Source organism: Anser anser (assembly GCF_964211835.1).
Source record: "Anser anser genome assembly, chromosome: 1".
Taxonomy (NCBI): domain Eukaryota; kingdom Metazoa; phylum Chordata; class Aves; order Anseriformes; family Anatidae; genus Anser; species Anser anser.
The window spans coordinates 27,097,654-27,119,079 of record NC_139720.1 but is presented as its reverse complement, the minus strand read 5'-3'; the positions used below and the strand labels follow the sequence as shown (position 1 = coordinate 27,119,079).

Sequence of the window (21,426 nt, the reverse complement as noted above, 5' to 3'; positions counted from 1 at the left end):
TGTGGACACCTGTGCTCATACCAGTTTTTTATCTGTCATTTGTAAAATGTTTATCAATGAAAAGGAATTTAAATTCATGCACTTGTTATTTCTGTAATTTTTGGTGTCCTTAGAAAAACCGGAACACCTAAGTGCAGTGTAGCTGGTGTGTCGATATAGTAACCCTGTTCAAATCAATTTTAGTAAACAACCTAATGAATAGTATCTAGGTTTCACGTAGTCTTAATGTTTGAACACGTGTGTTACCGATTGCCAGTAAGTACTTTCCAACATCCTCATTAGCTCATGTTCAATTGCTGTTGTTCCATCACAGTGCAGTGAAATGCAGTTGGTTAGAAGATTGGCTAGGTGATATTGTGCTCATTTCTAATATCTTGGACTCCACTTTTCTGTAGGTTTTGCTGAGTGTGACCTTGTTAACCAAAATGTCTCTCTGTCGACATGTTTGCAGGTATACATGGGTAACAGGGAGAGAACCTTTGACTTACTACGATATGAATCTTTCGGCACAGGACCATCAGACATTCTTTACATGTGACACGGATCATCTACGGCCTGCAGATGCTAGTAAGAGATGTTGTGAGCAACCATTTTTGCTAGTAGGTTAATGATTATTTTGAACAGCTGCAAGAAAAATGCACTCAGACATCAGTTCTCTCAGGTAGATTAAGAAAGGCAAAAGTTTGATCATGCCTGGAAAGCTGTTGCTGTGGTAATACGCTAGATTTGTACAAGTAGCTATATAGGAATAAGCTATCAAATTTGTGTCACTATTTTGTTCTAGTTTCTTGCTGAAGTCATTCAAGGTACCACTTACAAGTGTAAAGACTTAGTTTTCCTCATGTTTCTTGCAGTGGCTTCAAACAGATAGAGCTTAATTTGCCTCCAGCTGCAGTGTAGTACACTGAGTTACATTGTCCAGGCCCCATTTAGTCTCTGCTGACAGAGGAGAGCTTATGTAAAACCTGAGTCCTGTGTTTCATTCCCTGCCGCAGTTAGAAACTCTGTAAAATAATAATTAAATAAATAAAAGGAACATCACGCTTAGAACTGAATTTGATATAAGCAGCTTTAGTTGAATTAAGCCTTTACCATTAAGTCCACGTGCAGATTTTGGTTCAGCTAAAGTGGACAACAATGAGTTTGATCATCAGAATTTGCATCTGAAGAGACAAATCTTTATCTCTAGGAAAGGAGACACACTGGCAGTTGGGCGCAGTATTGTGAGGGCATAATTACAAAGGAGATCGTACTGTGCTTTTTTGACACAGGAGAAACATGAATCCTATTTTCTGAACACTGTGGGCTAATTATGAGGTGGTCCAACTAGCCTGGATGTTGTTTCCATTTAACATGCTCCTAAAGCGACAGGACATTAAGGAACTGGAATAAGAAACCCAGCTGTCCTTGTTTTCTGTTGTGCCCCACGGAATCTACCTCCCCCAGATGAAAAAGCTGCTTACCCTCTCTGTGTGTAACAATGCAGATAGCATGATTTCTCAGTCAGACTTTTTCATGGAAGAAAGGCAAATTAAATGAAAGAATAAGGCTGAGCATTTGGGACAGAAGCTCATGTTGGTTATGTATCTTTTGAGCGGTCACTGAGCTCTTTGAAACGCTCTGGAGTGAGTCAGGCTGAAAACAGTAAATTTTGTTGTTATAATGCAATAGATTCTCCTTGTTAATGCTGTAATGATTGATATACCCCTTGTCTGCTTGGTTTATTGAATAGTAATGCAAAAAGCCTGGAGAGAGAGAAACCCTCAAGCCCGAATTTCTGCAGCACATGAAGCTTTGGAATTGAATGAGTGAGTGACAACAAAACTTACATTTATTTTCTGTCATTTAAAAATCCACTTGATGATAGCTTAAGGCAGGGGGTTTGCTACAGTAATTTTTAACCATGATTACAGGCCTGTCGCAGGAAGCCCAACAATGGGAGGAAAAAAAGCACAGCTGCATGTTGTGCTAGCCACACAGAAGATCCTTAGGGCACTGATGACAATGGGGAGTCTTCCCACTAATGTCAGTGGGCTTTGGGCCCTGTGTTAGCATAGCAAAGTGTTAATTAAGTTGCCTCCTGATGAGTTTATGATATGCTTATTTGTGGGATGGGGACAAGAGAGTTCCCTTTTGGAATTCTCAGTTGTCCTGAACAGAAGCAAGGAGGGGAATCATAAACACTTCTTGAAATTTTCATTTGATAGTGTGAAGGAACGTGATGTAATATTTCAGGACTTACATTCTTTGAGTCTGTTATTTATTTTCTCAATCGGAAATGTAGCATTCTGAGATCCCACAGTAAACTCAGTGCTCTGAAGCTTTACTGGCATGGCAAACTATACAAATGTTGCCAAAGTGCATAAGGCAGAGAGACTCCCTTAGGTTGCTGTCAGAGATTACCACATTCTAGAGTTTTATGAACTGATGCCTTATAGATTGCCTTTCATTTGTTTCATTAGAAGGGAAAAAAAAAACACAAAAAAAACAGTGTTTGTGCCTGAACAGCAGTTTAACCGAAGGAGCACATAGCAGAAAAGGCTATTGCTTGCAGTGAACTATACACCTATTCCATTCTACTCACATACAGAGTCTCATTTTTACCCAGACCTGTTGTTTCCTATTCCTCAAGTGATGACTGTGTGAAACACAATTAGAGATGGCAGCAGCAGCCTGATTCTGTTTCTGTATGAAGAAGTAATGAGCTACTGGTATCAGACAGAAGTCAACAGCCTATATCCCATCTAATTTCAGCTGTTAAAGCTGTGGCCATCGAGTCTCAAGTAGTTACCTAGGCTCCCTCTATAGTCAATGAGAGAGACATCTCAATTCAGCAGCTCACCCTATTCTTAGAGGGAGATTTAAACAGGTGAAATGAATGGCTTTGTGATTTTACTCCTTAATAGATGAGGAGCACAGATAATTAAAAGTTCTAAGTTGTCAGAGTATTTACAAAGGTTTCTGAGAACAGTATATCCACAAACCTTCTTTGCCTCTGTATTTGGTATATCCTTTAAAGTCTGCATGGCTTTTTATTATTTTTACTTCAGGTACCTTTTTCATAGTTCTTCCTCTGACGTTTTTTGCAGATGTGCCACTGCCTATATTCTCTTGGCTGAAGAGGAAGCTACAACAATTGTAGAAGCAGAGAAGCTGTTCAAGCAGGCTCTAAAAGCTGGAGAGGGCTGTTACAGGCGCAGTCAGCAATTGCAGCACCATGGTGCCCAGTATGAAGCCCAACACAGTAAGTTTCATTGGAGGGAATAGCTACATCTAAAAAGGGATAAGTTCTGGTAATGGTAGGAGTTTGGGGGGTGGGGGGGGGTTGTTTGGTTTTGTTTTTTCCCCTCTCAGAGATGCGTACTCAGTACATTGGCTGGAATAAGGTCCTAGAGCCATATTCCTAGAGACAACAGAATATCCTGTTTCAGTGTTTTTGCCTGATTTGGTTATTGAGTTGGCAATACTGAGATTACAGATGCATCTTTTCTGTCATGACAGAAAATATTTAGCATTTACTTAATAGAAAGGAGAAGGCTGCAGAGCCAAAAGAGATTTGATACTGATCTAGGAAGCTGCACCGAAATGCCTTTAGCTGTTTTGAAAACATAAGCTTATGCTGTAAAAACAGTAAAGAATGATGCAAACAGGAACAAACTGCTTTGCCAGCTTTGTCCATCAGCTGTAAGGATAAACACGTACAACACGTTGTGTGAAAGCTACTGAGACCCATTCACCAGTGTGACATTTGAAAAGTTAGGTGCATTTGTTAAGAAAGGTCACAGAAACATAAAAATTAACAACTGGAATAATTTAGTGCTGTAATTAAAAGTCTAGTTTTTTAAAGTTCTGAATGCGGAGATGTAGGTACTATAATGATACTTACTCGGTGTTTATTAATTCCAAGAAAACAGATGAGCGTTCACTGCCAGTAAATGAACAAAAGGTAAATAAAGCAAACATATCTAGATTATTTCTAATCTACAATGGCTGCCTCAGGCAAACATAATACCAATGAATTGTATAAGTACAGGCACGAACGTATTTTGGGCATCTGTAAGTTTCTCAGGACCTGAATTCACAGCCTCTAGCTATTTCACATAAGTCAAAGATTGCTGATAAAAACTGTGCATAGTGAAATCGTCTGTCATCTCTGGTCTCAGAAGTGCACACAAGTTTATACCTGAAAACCTGAGTTTTTATAAATCTTGGGGGTAGTATTTTAAACATTTGTTGGATATCAAATGATATTTGGGATGATACATTTATGATGATTGCTTATTTTTGGAGAAAAACAAATGGAGAGCAGCTGAGCCCTCGAAGCAGTTTTCAGGTTCTAGCAGGCTTATGGTTGTCCATGAAACCTTGATTTGTGCACTCAATCCATCCTAATCACAGAAAATGCCAGTAGTTATACGAAAAATACACAATAAGAGTGATTAAAGACTGTCACAATGCTTATCGTGGTAAGCAAGATGTCCAAGATAGCCTGATAAAGTTTGTGCAGGCAAATGTAAGTATGGTGCCTTTGTAAGCTGTGCGTGCTAGGTGGTACGTATCGCTACCATCATCGTCCAGTTTGACACCCCGAACCTTCAGTATTACAGCAGAGTAAGCAACCAGCTGAATCACAGAATTAAGTACGCTGCCACAGAGCAGGAGGGGCTGAAAAGTGACGGCCAGCTCTGACCATTGCTTGGTAGAGGGGCTAGACTGTCCCACTCCTCTCTACTCTCTTCTTCAGCCGATAACTTCAGTGAGCACCTACGGAAGTTAGAGAAGTTCCAGTCTCAAACGGTGCCTTACACACAAGGGCTTTGTGTAGGATTCCTTACATTATATGCTGGACTTCCATGGCTAAAAAGGTGGGCAGCTCAGATTTCTTTAGGAAAACAAGAACCATGGATAAATATGTCTGTAAGGAGACCACAGTTCCTCTCCTCGTGTTGCAGTTACTACATGGTTCTGAAATGTCTGTTGTGCCATCTCTAGTCCTTCAGGTTGACCTTGGGATGAAAAATGGGCATTTCATCTTTAAGGAGTGAAAATCATTACAATTTTTGAACAACAGCATATTGTCCTATATCTCTGTATACTCACGTGTTCTATCTTTCATACAGTATCTTACGTTAGACAATGAGTTTTAAGAGTAGATGCAGACTTTGGGTACCCAATGTAATCTCTTTCAAAAGATGCTGGTTTATAGAAGGTGCAGGCAATCTTCTTTTTAAGGTTGTTCATGTTAGTCACCCCAAATCATTAGTCACCTCTGAAAACTTTGGCCTGAAGGGTTGTCTTGATTTCACAAGTAAATATGTTTTGACCATTCCTTCTGAAATGTCTGGAAGGGAGCGTGGCCTGAAATTTATAACTCTTAGTTGCACTATATAAACATATTGAAACAGATGTAACTAATAAATTGTTTATTAAATATATAGAAAACAATACAGAGATAAGGAATTACATAATATAAAATATAGCTAATGAAATTCCGTCCCTCCCTTCTTTATTTTCTCTTCTAAAGTCAGACCGTTCTGCCTGCTGCTTAATCTATCTGAAAATTGTAATCACAGCTTTAAAACAATTTGTAGGCACTTGGAATGTGTTCAGCACACATCTTGTTCTTATTATGAAAGACTTCAAAATGTTAGGAACAAACGAATCTTTATAGACTGCATAGTGTACGTGAAGATAATTTGTAGCAGGTGTCCTATATTTTCTTGATATGGTAATTTTGTAGATGATTACCTGTCTGCACGTTTCCTGTTGGTCCAGAAGCATGTTAAAAGTTCACATTGAAATTATAGGGAGAGGATGAGAAACCAAGGATCACCAAAAGAGTAAGGATTCTCCAAGAGACTAATTACTGTAACTGGTTAGTTTCTGTCTTCTTTGTTGTCAGGGTACCTTCCAGCATATAGGATTGTCATATCTGAAAGATGCTAATTTGCAATCCATAATTAGCTGCATGAGGAATTTAAAGATGGTGACAGGATAACAAGTAAAGGCTCCGCAAAAGGGAGGGTCAGGGTATACTTATAACCAATAGGTAAAAAGACTGTTAGAGTGAAACTGAGGATCTGATTTGCTGCGTCTCCTATTAACGTGTACAATTAACTTACCAAAAAAGCCAGGTAAGACACATGTAGTTTCATGGATGCTGTTGTCTGAACCGAATATGTGAGTTGGTAAGTAATTTCATGCTGTCTGTATAACCACGGAGTTCTTGTATCAGTGTTAACCTCATAGGGGTTCCCCTCCCCTGACCAATTACTTGATGGTCTGTCTAATATCCTACAGTGCTCTCTGTACCTTCAGATCCACTTATATTTCATAGGTGCACAGCTAACATGTGGATCCTTATTTAAACCACCATATATCCAGAGTAATTTCACTGATTTTAGTGGCCATGTCACATTTAAATCAGCTGAATTTGGTAACTTCTTATTATACGATAGCAAATAACAAAAAATGTCTAGAAAACGGTTTCCTTTTGTGTTAGAATAATAAATGAACTTATTTTTAAAAATCTTTTTAAATCTAAATTATGTCATTATTAATTGTGTCAATTATGTCTCTTTACTTTTATGCAGGAAGGGACACCAATGTGTTAGTTTATATTAAGAGGAGGCTGGCAATGTGTGCAAGAAAGCTGGGAAGGACCAGAGAAGCAGTGAAAATGATGAGAGATGTGAGTTTGGATTTTTTTGTTTGTTTTGCTTTGATATGTAGGTAATAGTAGCATAGAGATGATATGCATTTGCCTACAAGTTAGCATCCACTCCTGCAGCATGCAGTACTGCTGAAGATCATTTAGTATGTGTAATGTACATAAAGACAACGTTAACAGATCACTTATAAGATTGCAAAAGCAACACTACGAAATCACAATGCCAGAGAGATGGTTGCCCATACAGACTGAATTTCATGTCCTGGTATGTGTGCATTAGAGTGCAGTCTTTAATTATTTGATCATAAAGTTACATAACTTTTTTCTTTCCTGAGTTCTCCCTCTTCCACTAGGACATGTAATGAATGCAGCTAACTTAATAAATACGTCTTAAGTATTCTGTTTTCTCTTACAAAGCTGCAGTTTGGCTCTGTCATTGTCATGCTACACAGACCTGAGGACAGTGTTATTTATTCATGCAAAGCCTATTACTGAGATGTCAAGAACAAGTAATTAATCTGTAACAAACTGATTTCCCCCTGAGAGGGAGGATGACTTATCCCAAATGTGTAGGCTACGAATTTGAAACCTCAAACAGTAGCAATGTGGGGGGTGGCAGGAAGGGCAGCAAACTCCATAAGGCACTGTACATGGTTCAAGAGTGTAAAAGGCTCAGCGTTAGAGTTAGCTGGGAGTGCTCAGCATTTCTTCAGGTGGGACGTCCTGCATGCAGATTAGGAACACGTCTTTGAGGAGGTGACTTGCCTCACCCAAGGCAGCAAGTCTGATTCAGTAATGTTTTTTGAAACCGTTGAGCAGAGTTCATCATGATGCTAGTCCTCATCCTAAATAATCTGCCAGATGGCAAGTGGGAAGCAACTTTCACTTCATGTCTCTTGCTGAGGTTTTTCGGACACACAGCTGTCACTCCCCCAGAGTCACCAGGCTCCCAGTTAGAGGTGTTGAAAAAGAACTTGTCGAAACCCAGCCATAGTACGGCTAGAAAGAGGAACGTGGAGGAAAGACCTGGGTTTGCAGCCTTGCGGTCAAGGCAGTCAGCTGGGAGAAAATGTTGTTTTCAGTCCAGTCAGCTCCACGATTATTTATGAATTTTGTTACACAGGCACCCTGGAATCAATACTGTATGAAACGTAGGTGGAAAAGCATTGGAATTCTAAGTTCTGGCACTAATATATAAGAAAGATATGATCTTGAATTTCACATTCAAATGTCACACGTCGTAATTATGGCAACTTCTGGAGCTTACTAGGGGCTGCTGAATGTGTTTGGTGATTTGTAGATAGGGCTATGTCAAATGGATATTCTGTGAACCCTTCTGCAGCTGATGTCAATATATATGGCTAACAGTGTGCAGAGTCCTGGATTCAGGGACTCAGGTGGTCCATCCAGTCCTAGGTTTCTTATGGAAAGTGAGACCCAAAATATTTTTGTTATAAGAAATGAGTTATTCTGTCACTAGAGAGAAAATTGTGTGGTTTTGAAGTTAAGTATAACGTGGCAAGTGACAATGACAGGGAGACCCAAAGTCATCATTTGTTAGGCACTGGAAGGACTGAAAAAAACTTTCCTCCGTAGGAACATAAAATGAATCATTCTGTGAATCTAACATCATGCTGAAACAAAAGGACTGGATGCAAGACAAAGGAGGTAGAAAGACAGAATGTCAGCTTCTAGAGCTTCAACTCAGATCAATGCATCCTCTATTTTTCCACATAAAGACACTTAGCCAAATCCTCAGAACCGAATTTAAATGCCTCTAGAGACCTTTGTTGTGACTGAGCAGAGCTGAGAATTAGCAGGTCCCTAGGTGAAATATAAAAGCAACAGTACCTTGAGGTCACATCTCCAGTCCATTAAAAGCAAGAGGAGGGTCACATCAGCTTTGCAGACGCTTCTCCTAGACTGACGTGGAGCCATTTATTTCTGATGAATGCATAGCCACCATTTTTTCATGGATTACATAAATTATACATTTATGAAGAAGTTTGAACATGAATGTGTCATTGATGGTTTCTGTGTGATTGATGAGGGAGGAGATGGATGTATTCACCCTAAGAAGAATATGAAGAATAAGTTGGCTGGGGACTGCTGAATCTAGCATCAGGGGACAGAGGGTGGAGGCCTTGTTTGTGTTTGAGAGATTGAAAACAGATTTCTCAAGACATGGAACATGATGGAAATGAAGTGTTAAGAGGTTCATGACACCATCTGGGAAATATGATTGGGATGTAGTGAGTCTTTGCCACTTTGAAAAAATAAAATATTTGCGAGCGTTTAATTCATTGCATATATAAGGCCATCTTGAGGACATTACTGGTGGATTACATTGTCTTATTTTAATTTTATGTAAGAAAAGAGGGAGATCCTGCTTAAAACACCTTAATGGAAAGAAAATGAGTTGGCGGTGGCTTTAATAAGATTTGGGGTTATTGGTTATATATGCTGCTGTTAGGAAAATCCTATTCTTTGGTATTTTGTTGAAGATACTTAAAAACAGCAATTTGTTAGGAATTTTTCGCTTCTGTAATCAATTTTGAGAAAGTACTGTGGTGTTGGCTTTGCTGCTTTGATATCATTCACTTAGTTGAGTTGAATCGATCAGAATTACTAACCTGTAATTGCCATGGAAATGTGTAACTGAGGCACATGTAGGTGGTGTAGGTGTTCTGCCTTTGTTTGTGTTTGTGATGATAACTATTTACTATGTTTCACTATAGAAACCAGCAGCTGTCACTATTGGTATGTACTGAGTTAACTCGTGATCTCATTTTGATCAGCGTGCGGTTGGAGTAACTCCAGCCTAGTCACCAGAGTTACTCCGGTTTTATTCCTACTTACACAGAGCGTGATACGGCGTGCGAGGGAACCAGATCTCTCTTCCTGTCCCGGAGGAAAAAGTCTACGGTGCTGGTTGTTTTATTTCTTAGGCTGATTATGTTAGGAAGATTTAAACCGGCGTGTTCCAAATGATGTTGGAAAACTTGGGGTGTGCAGGGGTGAGAGGCCGTGGTGGTGGCTGTCAGAAACCTTCAGTATCCCTTCACGTTAAATCTTTATTGGGGATAATGTTGAAAGACAAAACCAGGTGCCGAGGAGCGAGGATAGCTTTTTGTACCAGCTGCTGTCTGTCTGCTCGTTCCCTCACCTTTACAGTGGAAGACAATAAGTGTGCTGGGTTTGTGTTTTCCATCGACTGAAAGCAGAGGGGGTGTGGAGGGTACGCAGAGGCTCTCCTTTCTGTACTGTGAGGGTGGCTGGAGCAGTGGTTGTCTGCGCTGCTGAATTTCCCTTGGTCACTGGAGTATCCAGGCGTACTGTGCAAGAAAGTGAATTATCAAATTAATTCTAGCTTCTTAGGATTGTTCCGGGGAAGATCTGGGCTGTGGAATGGGCAGGCTTTCATTGAAGGGTGATGTGTGCTTATGAAAGGGAAGGGAGTCAGGCAGAAAGTGTGCTAGGGGATGAAGTGAACACCTCTCGATCACTTTCAGAGAGATGAAACAAACTTGCTCTCTAGGGCATTTTTATCTCCTACACTGTGGCCCTGCACTTCTGCGATAACTGCTTTCTGGTCTTAGCAAGTATAGTTCATGCCTGCTCATCGAGAGCAGCCCTGCAGAGAAGGACTTGGGGGTTTTGGTGGACAAAAAGCTCGACATGAGCCAGCAGTGCGTGCTAGCAGCCCAGCAGGCCTACTGCAGCCTGGGCTGCATCAGCAGAGGAGTGGCCAGCAGGTCGAGGGAGGGGATTGTGCCCCTCTGCTCTGCCCTCGCGAGGCCCCACCTGGAGCACTGCGTCCAGGTGTGGTGTGACCTTATTGCAGCTTTTCAGTCCTTAAAGAGGGCTTATAAAAAAGATGGAGAGCAACTTTTTGCTTGGGCAGACAGTGAAAGGACGATGGGAGAATGGTTTTAAACTAAAAGAGGGGAGGTTTAGATTAGAGGTTAGGAGGGAAATTTTCACTCAGAGGGTGGTGAGGCACTGGCACAGGTTGCCCAGAGAAGCTGTGGATGCCCCATCCCTGGAGGTGGTCGAGGCCAGGTAGGATGGGGCCCTGGGTTACCTGATCTAGTGGGTGGCATCCCTGCCCATGGCAGGGGGGTTGGAGCTAAGTGATTTTTCAGGTCCCTTCCAACCCAAGCCATTCTGTGATGATTTCTGTATGTTTCTGAGAAACAGGGGAATTGCAACTTGCCGCATGCTTTGCAGCTTTGTTTAGAAACAAGATTTAGGGAGAGGCTCTCTAGGGAGGGACTCTCCAGGTCTTTCCTTGGTGCTGGAGAAGGTTAGAAACCAGAACTTTTTTTGAAGGGTCAGAAATGCACATTTTCTTTCTGGGATCAGTCACGTCTGCTGCTATGAACTCTTTGGTTCATTTTTAAAGGACCTAGAAGTTTACTTTTATGGACCTAGCTCTGAGAATCTTGCTGAGGATATTTCAAGCTGGATGTGTTTGTGCTCATCTCGGTGCCCAAGTGCAGTATCTATAATGTGTTTTTTCTGCCACAGAAGATACCAAGGAGCTGTCAGTGTCTAAGCAGCTTGCACTGCTAGAGAGCTGCTCGAATATCAATGTGCTGCTTGATAAGTTGTTTAAACACTTAGGCTGCCCTGAACTTTTCAAGTGGTTTAAAAGGTTATGCCATTTGGAGGCATCAAAATGGTACTCAACCATACTGAATCTATTTTAATGATAAGGGTTGGTTGGGCTTTTATCTTTTTATGACCAGCAGCACTAGTGATTTTTGCTGGTGTGCCCGTTCTTTAAATCTAGCATACTTCCTTGGCAACCTCTTTTACTGGACTTTGAATGCTATTTTTTATTCAATATTATCTTGAATTTTCTATTTCTGTGTGCGTTGCTGAGTGCTCTTGGGTAAGGGGAATACATAACCAGAACGATTTTCTGTACTTCGTATCATCAAGCTGTGTGAAAGGAAAGAGTCCTGACTGCTAATAGAGATGTTCTGATCCCTAGCAACTTAACAATGCAACTTCTGCAGCTGTTTGCACCCACGGCTACTGTCTGTCTCTTCCAAATACTTCTGTGCTTTAGGCAAGGATTAGTGAGTCAGTCTTTGGCGTGCATTATACGGGTCAAGTGAAGCAGGCTTCTTTTGCCTGGAGTGGAATGCTAGCTTTACGAAAATCTGCAGCACCTATTCAAAAGTGCCATTTATTACAATTTGAAGCAAAACAACTTCTGAGTTCAAGAAGACCAAGAGCTACCTCATGAATTTCAGAGAAGCGCTGCTCATGTGAGCAGCAACGTTTGCCAGTCTCCACCACAGGGAAGGATCTTTAGTTAATTCCTGTTCTGACACACAAATGCTGCAATAACAGCAAGTGATAAATGTTGACTTTTAACAATGAAAACACTTCCATATGCCTCTATATTCAAATATGTTTTCTTCTGTAACAGCTGTGCGTAGTATGGATAAACTGGGGGGAGGGAAGATGAGGACATCCTTCATTTGAATGGGATCTTAAACAAAATGGAGGCTCCTGTGATTGCCCTAATCCTCTTTGTCCTTTTACTTCACCTGCGAATCAGACCCCTCACTTTCTGTCATGCCTGTGATCCTGTGCAAAACCCTCAAAACTAGAAATTCAGTGTGTATAACCTGAAACTGATGATAATGTTTCTCATGTAAACTGTGCTTAAAATTGTAATAGCCAGGTGACTACAATGAAAGATTGCCTTTTAGGTGTATGTTGAAAACAGGCATTTTTCTAGCAGAACATGTGGGCCTCCTCAGAAGATTTGTCCAACATACTTAATGACATTTACACCCAGATGGAACAAAATGGCTGTGCTGAGCACGTGTCCCATAGAGCAGTATACTTGCTTCCTGTACTAAAGCTATGCTACACTGTCAGGTTTTGTTCTCCTTACAATTTGTTGAAATACATATTCAGCCTGCTGAGCATATACCATGTATTATCAAATTCTATGCAGCACAGACAATTGCATCTGATTTTTCATCATACTCAGTGTATATACCCAAGGGTTTCCAGCACTCTGATTCCGTTAAGACAGAAGATAGAATGTAGTCATGTGGTCTTAGAGGGACGCTGGTAACTTGGGCTCCTTTTTGTCAATCCTCTTGTATCAATCCTTGTTCAGAGGCTTTGTATGTCTTTTAATTGTGTTCATCTACCTCTTTGGAAACCCCTAGCACATTTTTGAGTTACTAGATCATTTCCTTCTTTTAATTTCATTTAAAAGTCTAAAACTATGGCAAGGTTTCTGCAAAGTACTTCATGATAATGTAAATAAAGGATTTTCTCCTGAAGAGGGCTATGAGTAATGACTTTATTTTCATGCTTTATAAAGTTGCTGATCTTTGATATATCAAAAATTATATAATTTCTCTTACCACTTTCATGTGATGCAATTATTTAGTAGTAAATGTACATCTGGAACAACTTGTGTTCTTCTGGTTTCATGCCACATCTTCCTTCAAGATACTTTTTACTCCTGGAATGTGCATTTTTACAACACAGTCCAAATAACAGCATTTTCATAATTATATTCCTTAAAGAACTCAAGTCTTACTCCGAAAGCTTTCATCCTCCAGTTAAGAGAGAACATATAGGCTGCATGTTCTAGCATATTTCCTTAGAGTTTGCATAGTCAGTAAGATATTTCTTCCTTTACTGTCTAATTGCTAATCCTACCTTGAATAAAAGACACATTATCTGTAAATATTTTGGAACGCTAGAGCTAAACTTGCATTTGCCAAATTAAAAATGGAATGTCAGCTAAATTCTATACCTGTCCCAGCCCACAGTGTAAAGTGGAGCCTATCTGTGTGCTAGCCTGTGTTTGCTGACAACATTTCTTCTCTCCTTGCCAGGTGAGCTGGCCAGGGGTTTGTGATTTCTGCTCTCAGGCTTGGCAAATCAGCTCCATTGTATTCAGTTAGCTGACAGATAGCTTCTTTACAGCTAGTAATCTAGCTTCAATATTAGGGAGTTTACAACAATACTCTTTACTAGATCATTTTTAGCCTGGTTTTCTGGGAAAATAAAGCTCACGAAATCAAGTCTCAACTGTTTGTCTGTCAGTACAAGGAACGTTTGATCCATTATTCAGATTCAACAAAATTTGTCAAAGGAAGGGAAACATTGAAGACATTTCTGCAGCTTTCATGGGAAAAGTAGCTGAATACGGGAAAAAAAAAATCATATTAGTCAGCTGACCAGATAAAAACTTAACCAGAAGTTTATTCTATTAGACATCAGAGAGCCAACGTGGAATGACATGTTTCAAATGCCTCAAGCCCAAGGCAAACTTCAGACAGAGTTTAAGACATCTGAAAATCTAGCTGTATACCATGAAGCCCTAAGAAATGAGGTCTTCTATATTTCTGCTCAAAAATGGCTTGATGTTTTGCCTTTTTACTTTGTTCAGTTAACAGTGCTTACAGATTACAAGTTATGTACCAGAAAGAAGCTTATGCAAAGTGCTGGTGAACTTAACAGTGCTATCCATAGTGCACGCTTGATCTTTGCTGATGGCTGACAGTTGCACCTAGAAGATGGCAGCTTCAGTCATTTCTCTTCTAGGAGGCAGATTTTACCATTTCAGATAGCCACAGTGGGAACAGATAGACTCGAAGTTAAGGTTGTAAATTTCCCCTGAATTTCTCATTTGTTGTTATTTCTTCTTTGTAAGCTGAACTCACCTCTCAAATCTATGAATGCATTCAGTTGAATACATTGATTTTAAAGTGTTTGTAGAGAATATATGAATATAAGCAGCAGTGAATGGTTGTGCATTGCCCATAAAATATGTGGCCGTTTGTATAGCCACAATGCAAATGAAGAATAATTGTGTCAACACCAGCCGATGTATAAGATCGTTCATTTATCCACTTCTATATTCACTTGAGCCCCATGGTCTAGTCGTAGTCATAAACTGTAACTCAAAGCTGTCTCCTACACAAATAATGTATCATTGCTAATTGATGCATGAGGTTAATGTCATCACGGGGAGGAAAACAGATATAGCAGCTAGAACTACATTCCTTGAAAATGTTTCAAAAATCAGATCTAAATGACAAAATGCTGATGATGGAAATTTTCTCAGGAAAGGGAGTCCTCTTCGTTTAACTGTTCTTTGGGAGATATAACTTGTTCCTCATCCAATAAATCAGACGGGGATTTCCTTGTACCATAAAGCATTTTTTGTGATCATCACTCTTTCATATCCATCAAAACTTCATTGAAACTACACCCTGCAATATGGATTGGGGTGAGTCTGGAAATATGGCCCTCCCAGGACTAGTGATAAGATACCTGATTGTGTCAGACTTATTTCCAGACTTCTTCTGCAAACTTGTACTCCCAAAATATTTTTTATCTTTAAATTAATCAATTAAAAATTATTAATTATCTGCAAAAGCTGCCATTCCTGTGTATCTTCAGTACAGCTAATGAATCTTTCAACAGAAGCAGTTCCACTTTCTGTGTATGTATGTGTTCCTCCCCAAATGTGCAGAGCAGTTGGAACAGAATATGGGCTGATGCAGCCACTAGAAATTATTTTGACAAGTTCAAAGTAAAATCCTTGTGAGCATGTGTTTGGTATGATGTATTTGATATCTGTTTAAATGTCTTGTGTTGTAAGATAATACATTCATGGCCATGTTATGTTGGTTTTGATATGGTATGAAAGCAAGCTTAGCTCAGAGGAGTACAGCTCTGTATACTGGGTGAGAGTCCAATAATTAGAATTTTACAATGCAATTTTTAGTCCTAAGCAGTATTTAGGTAAGAAGGTACAGTTGCTTTGGTGAGAAACCTCAAGTGCTGAATTTGATGGCTGTCTCTTGAGGTCTTAAGGAATGGAGAAAGATGACAGTAGAGCTTTGGTCTTGTCTCTAAGTGCAGTGTGGTTGGCACTAAAATTTGTCTGTTACAGTAAAGATGTAAAGAGAATGAAAATTGATCATTGGACAACTTGGCCAACGTTAGTCTCTAACATCACAGAAAATTCATAGTTAGGTGCAAAGGGAGCCATGTGTCTCCTTAAACCGGAGGCCAGAGAAGAGCCCAGTGCTGTAAGGGCCTGGGGAACTGGAGGGTGCGTTCTCCTTCCCCTGCTCACGGACAGGGTGCCCATCTTTACCCCTCGGTGTGGGGCGTGAGGCAGCCTCCGTCCGGCCTGCTGGGGAGGAGAGGGGAGCTGGCCCTCGGCTCTCCACTGCTCCTCAGCGTGACGCAGTGTTTGGCCTGCCCTCAACGTCCAGCAGGCCAATGTTGCAACCTCTGTGGCATTTTTTTTCTCTTCCCCGGTGTTTCCCCACACTCTGGGGCCTAAAAGATGACCTGTCGTAATACACTTCCATCTAAGTGGCGTTACTATCTGGGACGCTTCTCAAAAAACACATTTGTACTGTGAAAATTATTCGCAGTAAAAGCTGTATGTTGTCCATCCAGGGATGACAGAAAACTGAGCTCATGTCCTCTCCTCTTATTTATTTATTTATTTTTATTTATAGCAAATGTATTGTCATTTGTGCACAGTCAGTGTTAGAACAGCTGAGTGGCTAGTTAGAGGTGTTTTATTTTTGTAACCACAGTATCAACTGAGTTCACTTTGACTCAGTTGGACTTCTTAACTTTCAACCCTTCCCAGATTAAACCTTCATTAACACGTGTCTGTTTGGAGGCCTAGTAGTCCCGACAGTGACCTTTCTTCTGCTGCTGTCTCAGGCAAGGTTTACCACTCTGACAGAACCTAATTAAAGCTGAAAAAAAATAAAATAAAAAGCAGTGAGTGATGTCAGTGAGAAATAGAACCAGAGTAGGAACTTTTACTGGCCACAGTACATCTGTAACTGGCTGCAGCTCTCTTCCCTTTTCTTCGCTCGTGGAGGGAAGGTTTTCCTGCCAGCCATTATTCATTCCCAATGAAGAGGGATAATCTTTCTTAATCCCTTGAAGGGGGTTGTTTGCAATATGTTCATTCTGAACTTTAAATCACTTTTTACGTAGGGCTAGATTCTGTCATGCTTTTTCCTTCCAAGTAGTAGCTTCGACTGTTAAATATGCAACAGTCAGTAAGGACAAGAATGAGAAGAAGTAGATGCCATGCTGGATCCATAACTGATGAATCCAGCTATGTGAATTTTCACCTGCAGTTATTTTTCTTCATGAGCAAAGACTTAAACTTTTTATTTTTATGGTCAAATTTTTTATCTAGATAAGCACCAAGACCTGTGGTCCTTTTTTTGGAAAACCGGAGAAGAAGGAAAGCCTGTAAACTATACAGCTTCTTTTTTTATGTGTGTTCTTCACAGGTTCAGCTCCATCCATTTAAACTGGGAGCTTTATGACCATCCCTATCCCACTAGAATCACAAATTCAGTGAATCAGCTGCTGTCTCAGTGGTCATGGTTCTCACCAGAAATTTGTATCATCAGTTATACAAAACACTCCTGTCCTTGCATTTTTGATACTTCAATAATCCTCAAATTGCAACAAAGTCAGTGCTATCCAGAGAGCCAAATTTAGACAGACTTCTCCCGTAAGGACAGATTATTTCTTACATTAACGTGTGTCAGGCAAAAATTTAATGTACAAGGAAGAATTTCTCTGCACTTTGCACATCTGATAACCTGTTAGAGCCTCTTCCTTAAAGAGGGAAGAAGCTACAGGCATTTCCTGTTTCTTATCTTCTAAAATTCCTGGTGAATCTTCACCATTCTTGTTTCCATCCTGTTCTCTGTTTGTGAGATTAAGATTTGGTGGTTCTCATCAGTTTCTCTATATCTTCAAAAGTATGTTTATTAATTGACAGAGTTTTCATATCCAACTTAATATTGTCAAATAGACCAAGGCTGACCTGGAATGATTTTCTTTACATGGCTTGTTAGAGTATTCCTGTTCCTGTACACCTGATTAAAGGATTAAATGCATCCTATGCTAAGCATATTTTGTCAAGAAACCCGACCCAGTGTTTGTTTACAGCTCAGAAATTTCTGAGATAATAGTGAACTCTGGGAAAGAGTCAGGAATGTGGGGAACTGAAGGGTTTTAACTTAGTGTTGGTGCATTTTGAACATGAAACCATTTTCCATGTTAATAATCTAACCCTTTCATATGTTATTGATTTTAGTTGATGAAGGAGTTTCCTCTGCTCAGCATGTTCAATATCCATGAAAACCTGCTAGAAGCTTTGTTGGAACTGCAAGCATATGCAGATGTTCAGGCAGTCTTAGCAAAGTATGATGGTAAGTCCATATGTATTTATATTTTTTCTATACAGTACTCAGAAAAGCAATGTTTTGGTCAAACTTTAGAAAGTCAAACTTTAAAACTTAGGAAATATTGTAACTAAGGTGACTTGCACTAGCATCATAAATCCCCTTACACAGTCCTTAGTCCAGAGATTACATACTGTGTTGTTTTTTTCTGCAAACCCTGCTTCATTCTCTGTACAGAGTAATGGAATTCACTTATTCATAGCTCTTCAGCACTTTCTTCGCTTTCTGTTGATGTTTAAAGAATGACTGTTTTGGTTCTGTAGACTCTTTCTGTAGACTCATGAATAACTACATGTTATTCAAACTTTGTCTGAAGAAAGGATTGGAGTATGCATGAACCAAATGGCTGAATTCAGTGAAAAAGCCTAAATTTTTATATTTCTTAACTATTTCTCTAGCTTTATCTTGTTGCCTTTAAAATGTTCTTAATTACTAGATCTTATAGCTTTTCTAGTGTTACTTAAGCAGAGATTTTAAGGCTTGTAACTTCAAAAGTTTTTGAAGTGGTGAATGGAGGTCATTTGAGGTACTGTTTGCATGCATGGCTACCAGTGTGGGCACTGGAACCAGTAAACACAGAGCTTTGGCCACTTTCTCTTGAGTCTTTGAGTAGACTTCGCGTCCTTTCCAGCCTATCCCTAGTTGATCTTCTGTCCCACTTGTCTACTGAACTTCCTTCTACTTCTGTTTTGCACAATTTCAGCTTTCTTTTGCTCCCAGTTCCTACCAGAGACTCCTGTTTCAGCCAGTACCATTCACTCCCAAATCCATTTTTCTGCCTCACCTAACTAGCTGTCCCACTCTGGTTTTCAGGGCAGTGATGGTCATCATACATCTCCTCACCCACTTTACACCTCCTGTCTTACCACTTACATCTTTTCCAGCTACACTTTTCTCTGTGGCTTCTGTCTTGTTTTTGTTCAGCTTTGTTCTCTTTGCCTAGGTGCCAAAAAGCAGAAAAGTATAAAAGCCCATGGAGACAGAAGCTTCTCACTATGGCTTCAGGCACCATGGGACTTTAGCACATCCTTGTCTTTAATGTAGTTATCTACTAATAACTGGGAAATAGCAGACCTGTGGCGGAACAGGGAATTAAATCAAGCCTCCCAAATCTCAGATTAAACTCCTGTGCCAACTCTGCTTTTTCATACTGATGCTCTGATCTCTAGGTTTAAACAATACTGTGGTGGCACTTTGAAGATGCTAAAACTTGAAGGTGCATTTTTTTTCTCAAAAGCATCTGATATAATCAAAACTGAGGTCAGAAGTATAACAGATGTGGCTTTTCAAAATGAAACTCTTTTTACTTCATCTGTTTGAGCCTATGCATTTTCAACTCATTTTTTGCCATATATAAAGAAAGGTGTGTGTATATGCTAGGTATGCGCAAGGACTCCACAAGCACAGGCTTAACCAGTATGACTCTTACAGCTCATGAGTCTCAGAAGACTCATCTCAGGGAGTCTCAGCTCATTTTAGAACTCATCAGCTTCATGTGTTGTAAGATTTATTGGATTATAAAACAATGAACTCATTTATACTTTCCTATCTGCAGTTTCTGTTGGTTCCACTCCACTGCCTTTTTTTGACTGAGACCAAACCTGATTTATTGTATTTTGATAACATATGAACAAATTATTTCCTTGAGCAGCCTGCCCCCACCCTGGGCTAAAAAGTTGGATTGCATTGTGCAAAACCTCAGCCTCTGCAAGCAGACACACTGCTTTACTAAAAGCTGTGTGTTAAATAGTGTTTATATTATGTACCTGGCAACAGAGCTGATGTCTATACTCATTATTCATGGAAAAAGGGCCTCATTAGTGGGAAGTCATGCGCTGTTGCTGAGCTACATCATTATGGTTTCAGAGTTCAGTGCCTGTCAATAGAGTGCAGATGACCTAAATACTGTTGAATTCTAAAAGGAGTCTTGGCTCTGATTTGACATGTATCCATGTTATTTACAGCAGAAATAGTTATGGCTGCTGAAGAGACTGTTCTTAATGGAATAAGCTTCTGGTATTCATAACAGATAAAGTTTATCTGCTCCTATATCCTTACTTTTTAAATCGATTGTTTTTCAGTGGAGTAGGTCTGCTTGTTGTGATGCTTAGAGCAAACGATTTATTAACTTCCCCGGGCAGCCAGTTCCTTTGATTGTTATTCTCTGGTAACCTGGGTACTATGTGAAAACTCAGACCTTTCTGGTAATTGAAAGTCAAATTAAAAAAGGTTGGAGGCCTGTTTATTTAGTTGTAGTGACACAATGATCCCTCCCCGAAGATCTCCTTGGTTTCTTTTTTTTTTTTTTTGTAATAAATGTCACTGTCTTACTTTATAGTGAGACTGTAAACTTTCTGGTTTGCAGGAGGAACACCTTACACAGATTCTCCTTTCACTTACCCCTTCCAAAGAAGGAGAAGGACCATGTTACCATGTAGACAGGCCTGAATTCAGAGCTAACTTGAGAAGAGAATTTAGACCATATGATACATAGAAATAAGGTGTTTGGTGGTTTTTTGTGTTTTTTTTTGTGTTTTTTTGATTGATTGATTTTTTTTTGTTATGCAAAAGATCTCATTCTGCGCAATGCTGTTACACTTTTATCTGGTAACTGCTTACTTCAAAGAATCCTACTCTAAGTTAGTGTCAAATCAAAATGCAAACCTTTTTTAAAAAAGACACAATTAGAAACAATAATCTTTGTCTTGGAACGTGCATGGTGGATGGGTATTGATCATATTCTTATTTGTTAACAGTTAATGTAGAAAAATCAGTTTTCTAAAATGCATCCCATTCAGAGTTACTCTCCGTTCTTCAGTCTCCCTCTGTCCAACTTCTTGTCCTTACAGCATATGAAATATGTAGATTCTACTTACATTGAACTTAGAATCATATCATAGAATGGCTTGGGTTGGAAGGGACCTCAAAGATCATCTAGTTCCAACCCCTCTGCCATAGGCAGGGATGCCACCTACTAAATCAGGTTTGCCAGGGCCCCATCCAGCCTGGCTTTGAACACCTCCAGGGATGGGGTATCCACAACCTCTCTGGGCAACCTGTTCCTGTGCCTCACCACCCTCTGAGTGAAGAATTTCCTCCTAACGTCTAATCTAACTTAAAGGCATTCCTTTCGTAGATAGTTGTAGATGGATCAACTAATCACATGGAGTCTTCAGCTATGGTCTCTGGGGCTTTTGTGTATATTTGCCTCAATTCTGTGTCTGTTCATACCATCTGGTCTCTTTTTTTTTCCTCCACATGATTCTATGTTTTGTTTTGTTTTGTTTGTTTCTCCAGCTTGTGCAACAACACAAAAAGTCTAAACTAATTGTCTAAACTAATTGTACTGATCTTGCTCTTTCTAATCTTCTGTAAGAGAAAAGGTTCCTTCCCCTTTAGATGCATTTAGGATTAAACTCAGTCAAATCAAAGGGGTTGACACAGGTCTGGTCCCTGCGA

The 21,426-nt window shown here is 39.9% G+C and overlaps 1 protein-coding gene across 5 annotated transcripts in view; it reads left to right on the top strand.

Moving 5' to 3' along the window:
• Positions 1 to 21,426, top strand: part of ST7 (suppression of tumorigenicity 7) — a 145,950-nt gene that overhangs the window by 89,968 nt on the left and 34,556 nt on the right. For all 5 annotated transcript variants that reach the window (XM_083851155.1, XM_083851154.1, XM_083851156.1 and 2 more), the window contains exons 5-9: positions 452 to 567; positions 1,733 to 1,808; positions 3,090 to 3,244; positions 6,594 to 6,691; positions 17,820 to 17,934. In XM_083851155.1, coding sequence (XP_083707281.1) covers positions 452 to 567; positions 1,733 to 1,808; positions 3,090 to 3,244; positions 6,594 to 6,691; positions 17,820 to 17,934 — 560 coding nt within the window. The remainder of the gene's footprint in view (positions 1 to 451; positions 568 to 1,732; positions 1,809 to 3,089; positions 3,245 to 6,593; positions 6,692 to 17,819; positions 17,935 to 21,426) is intronic.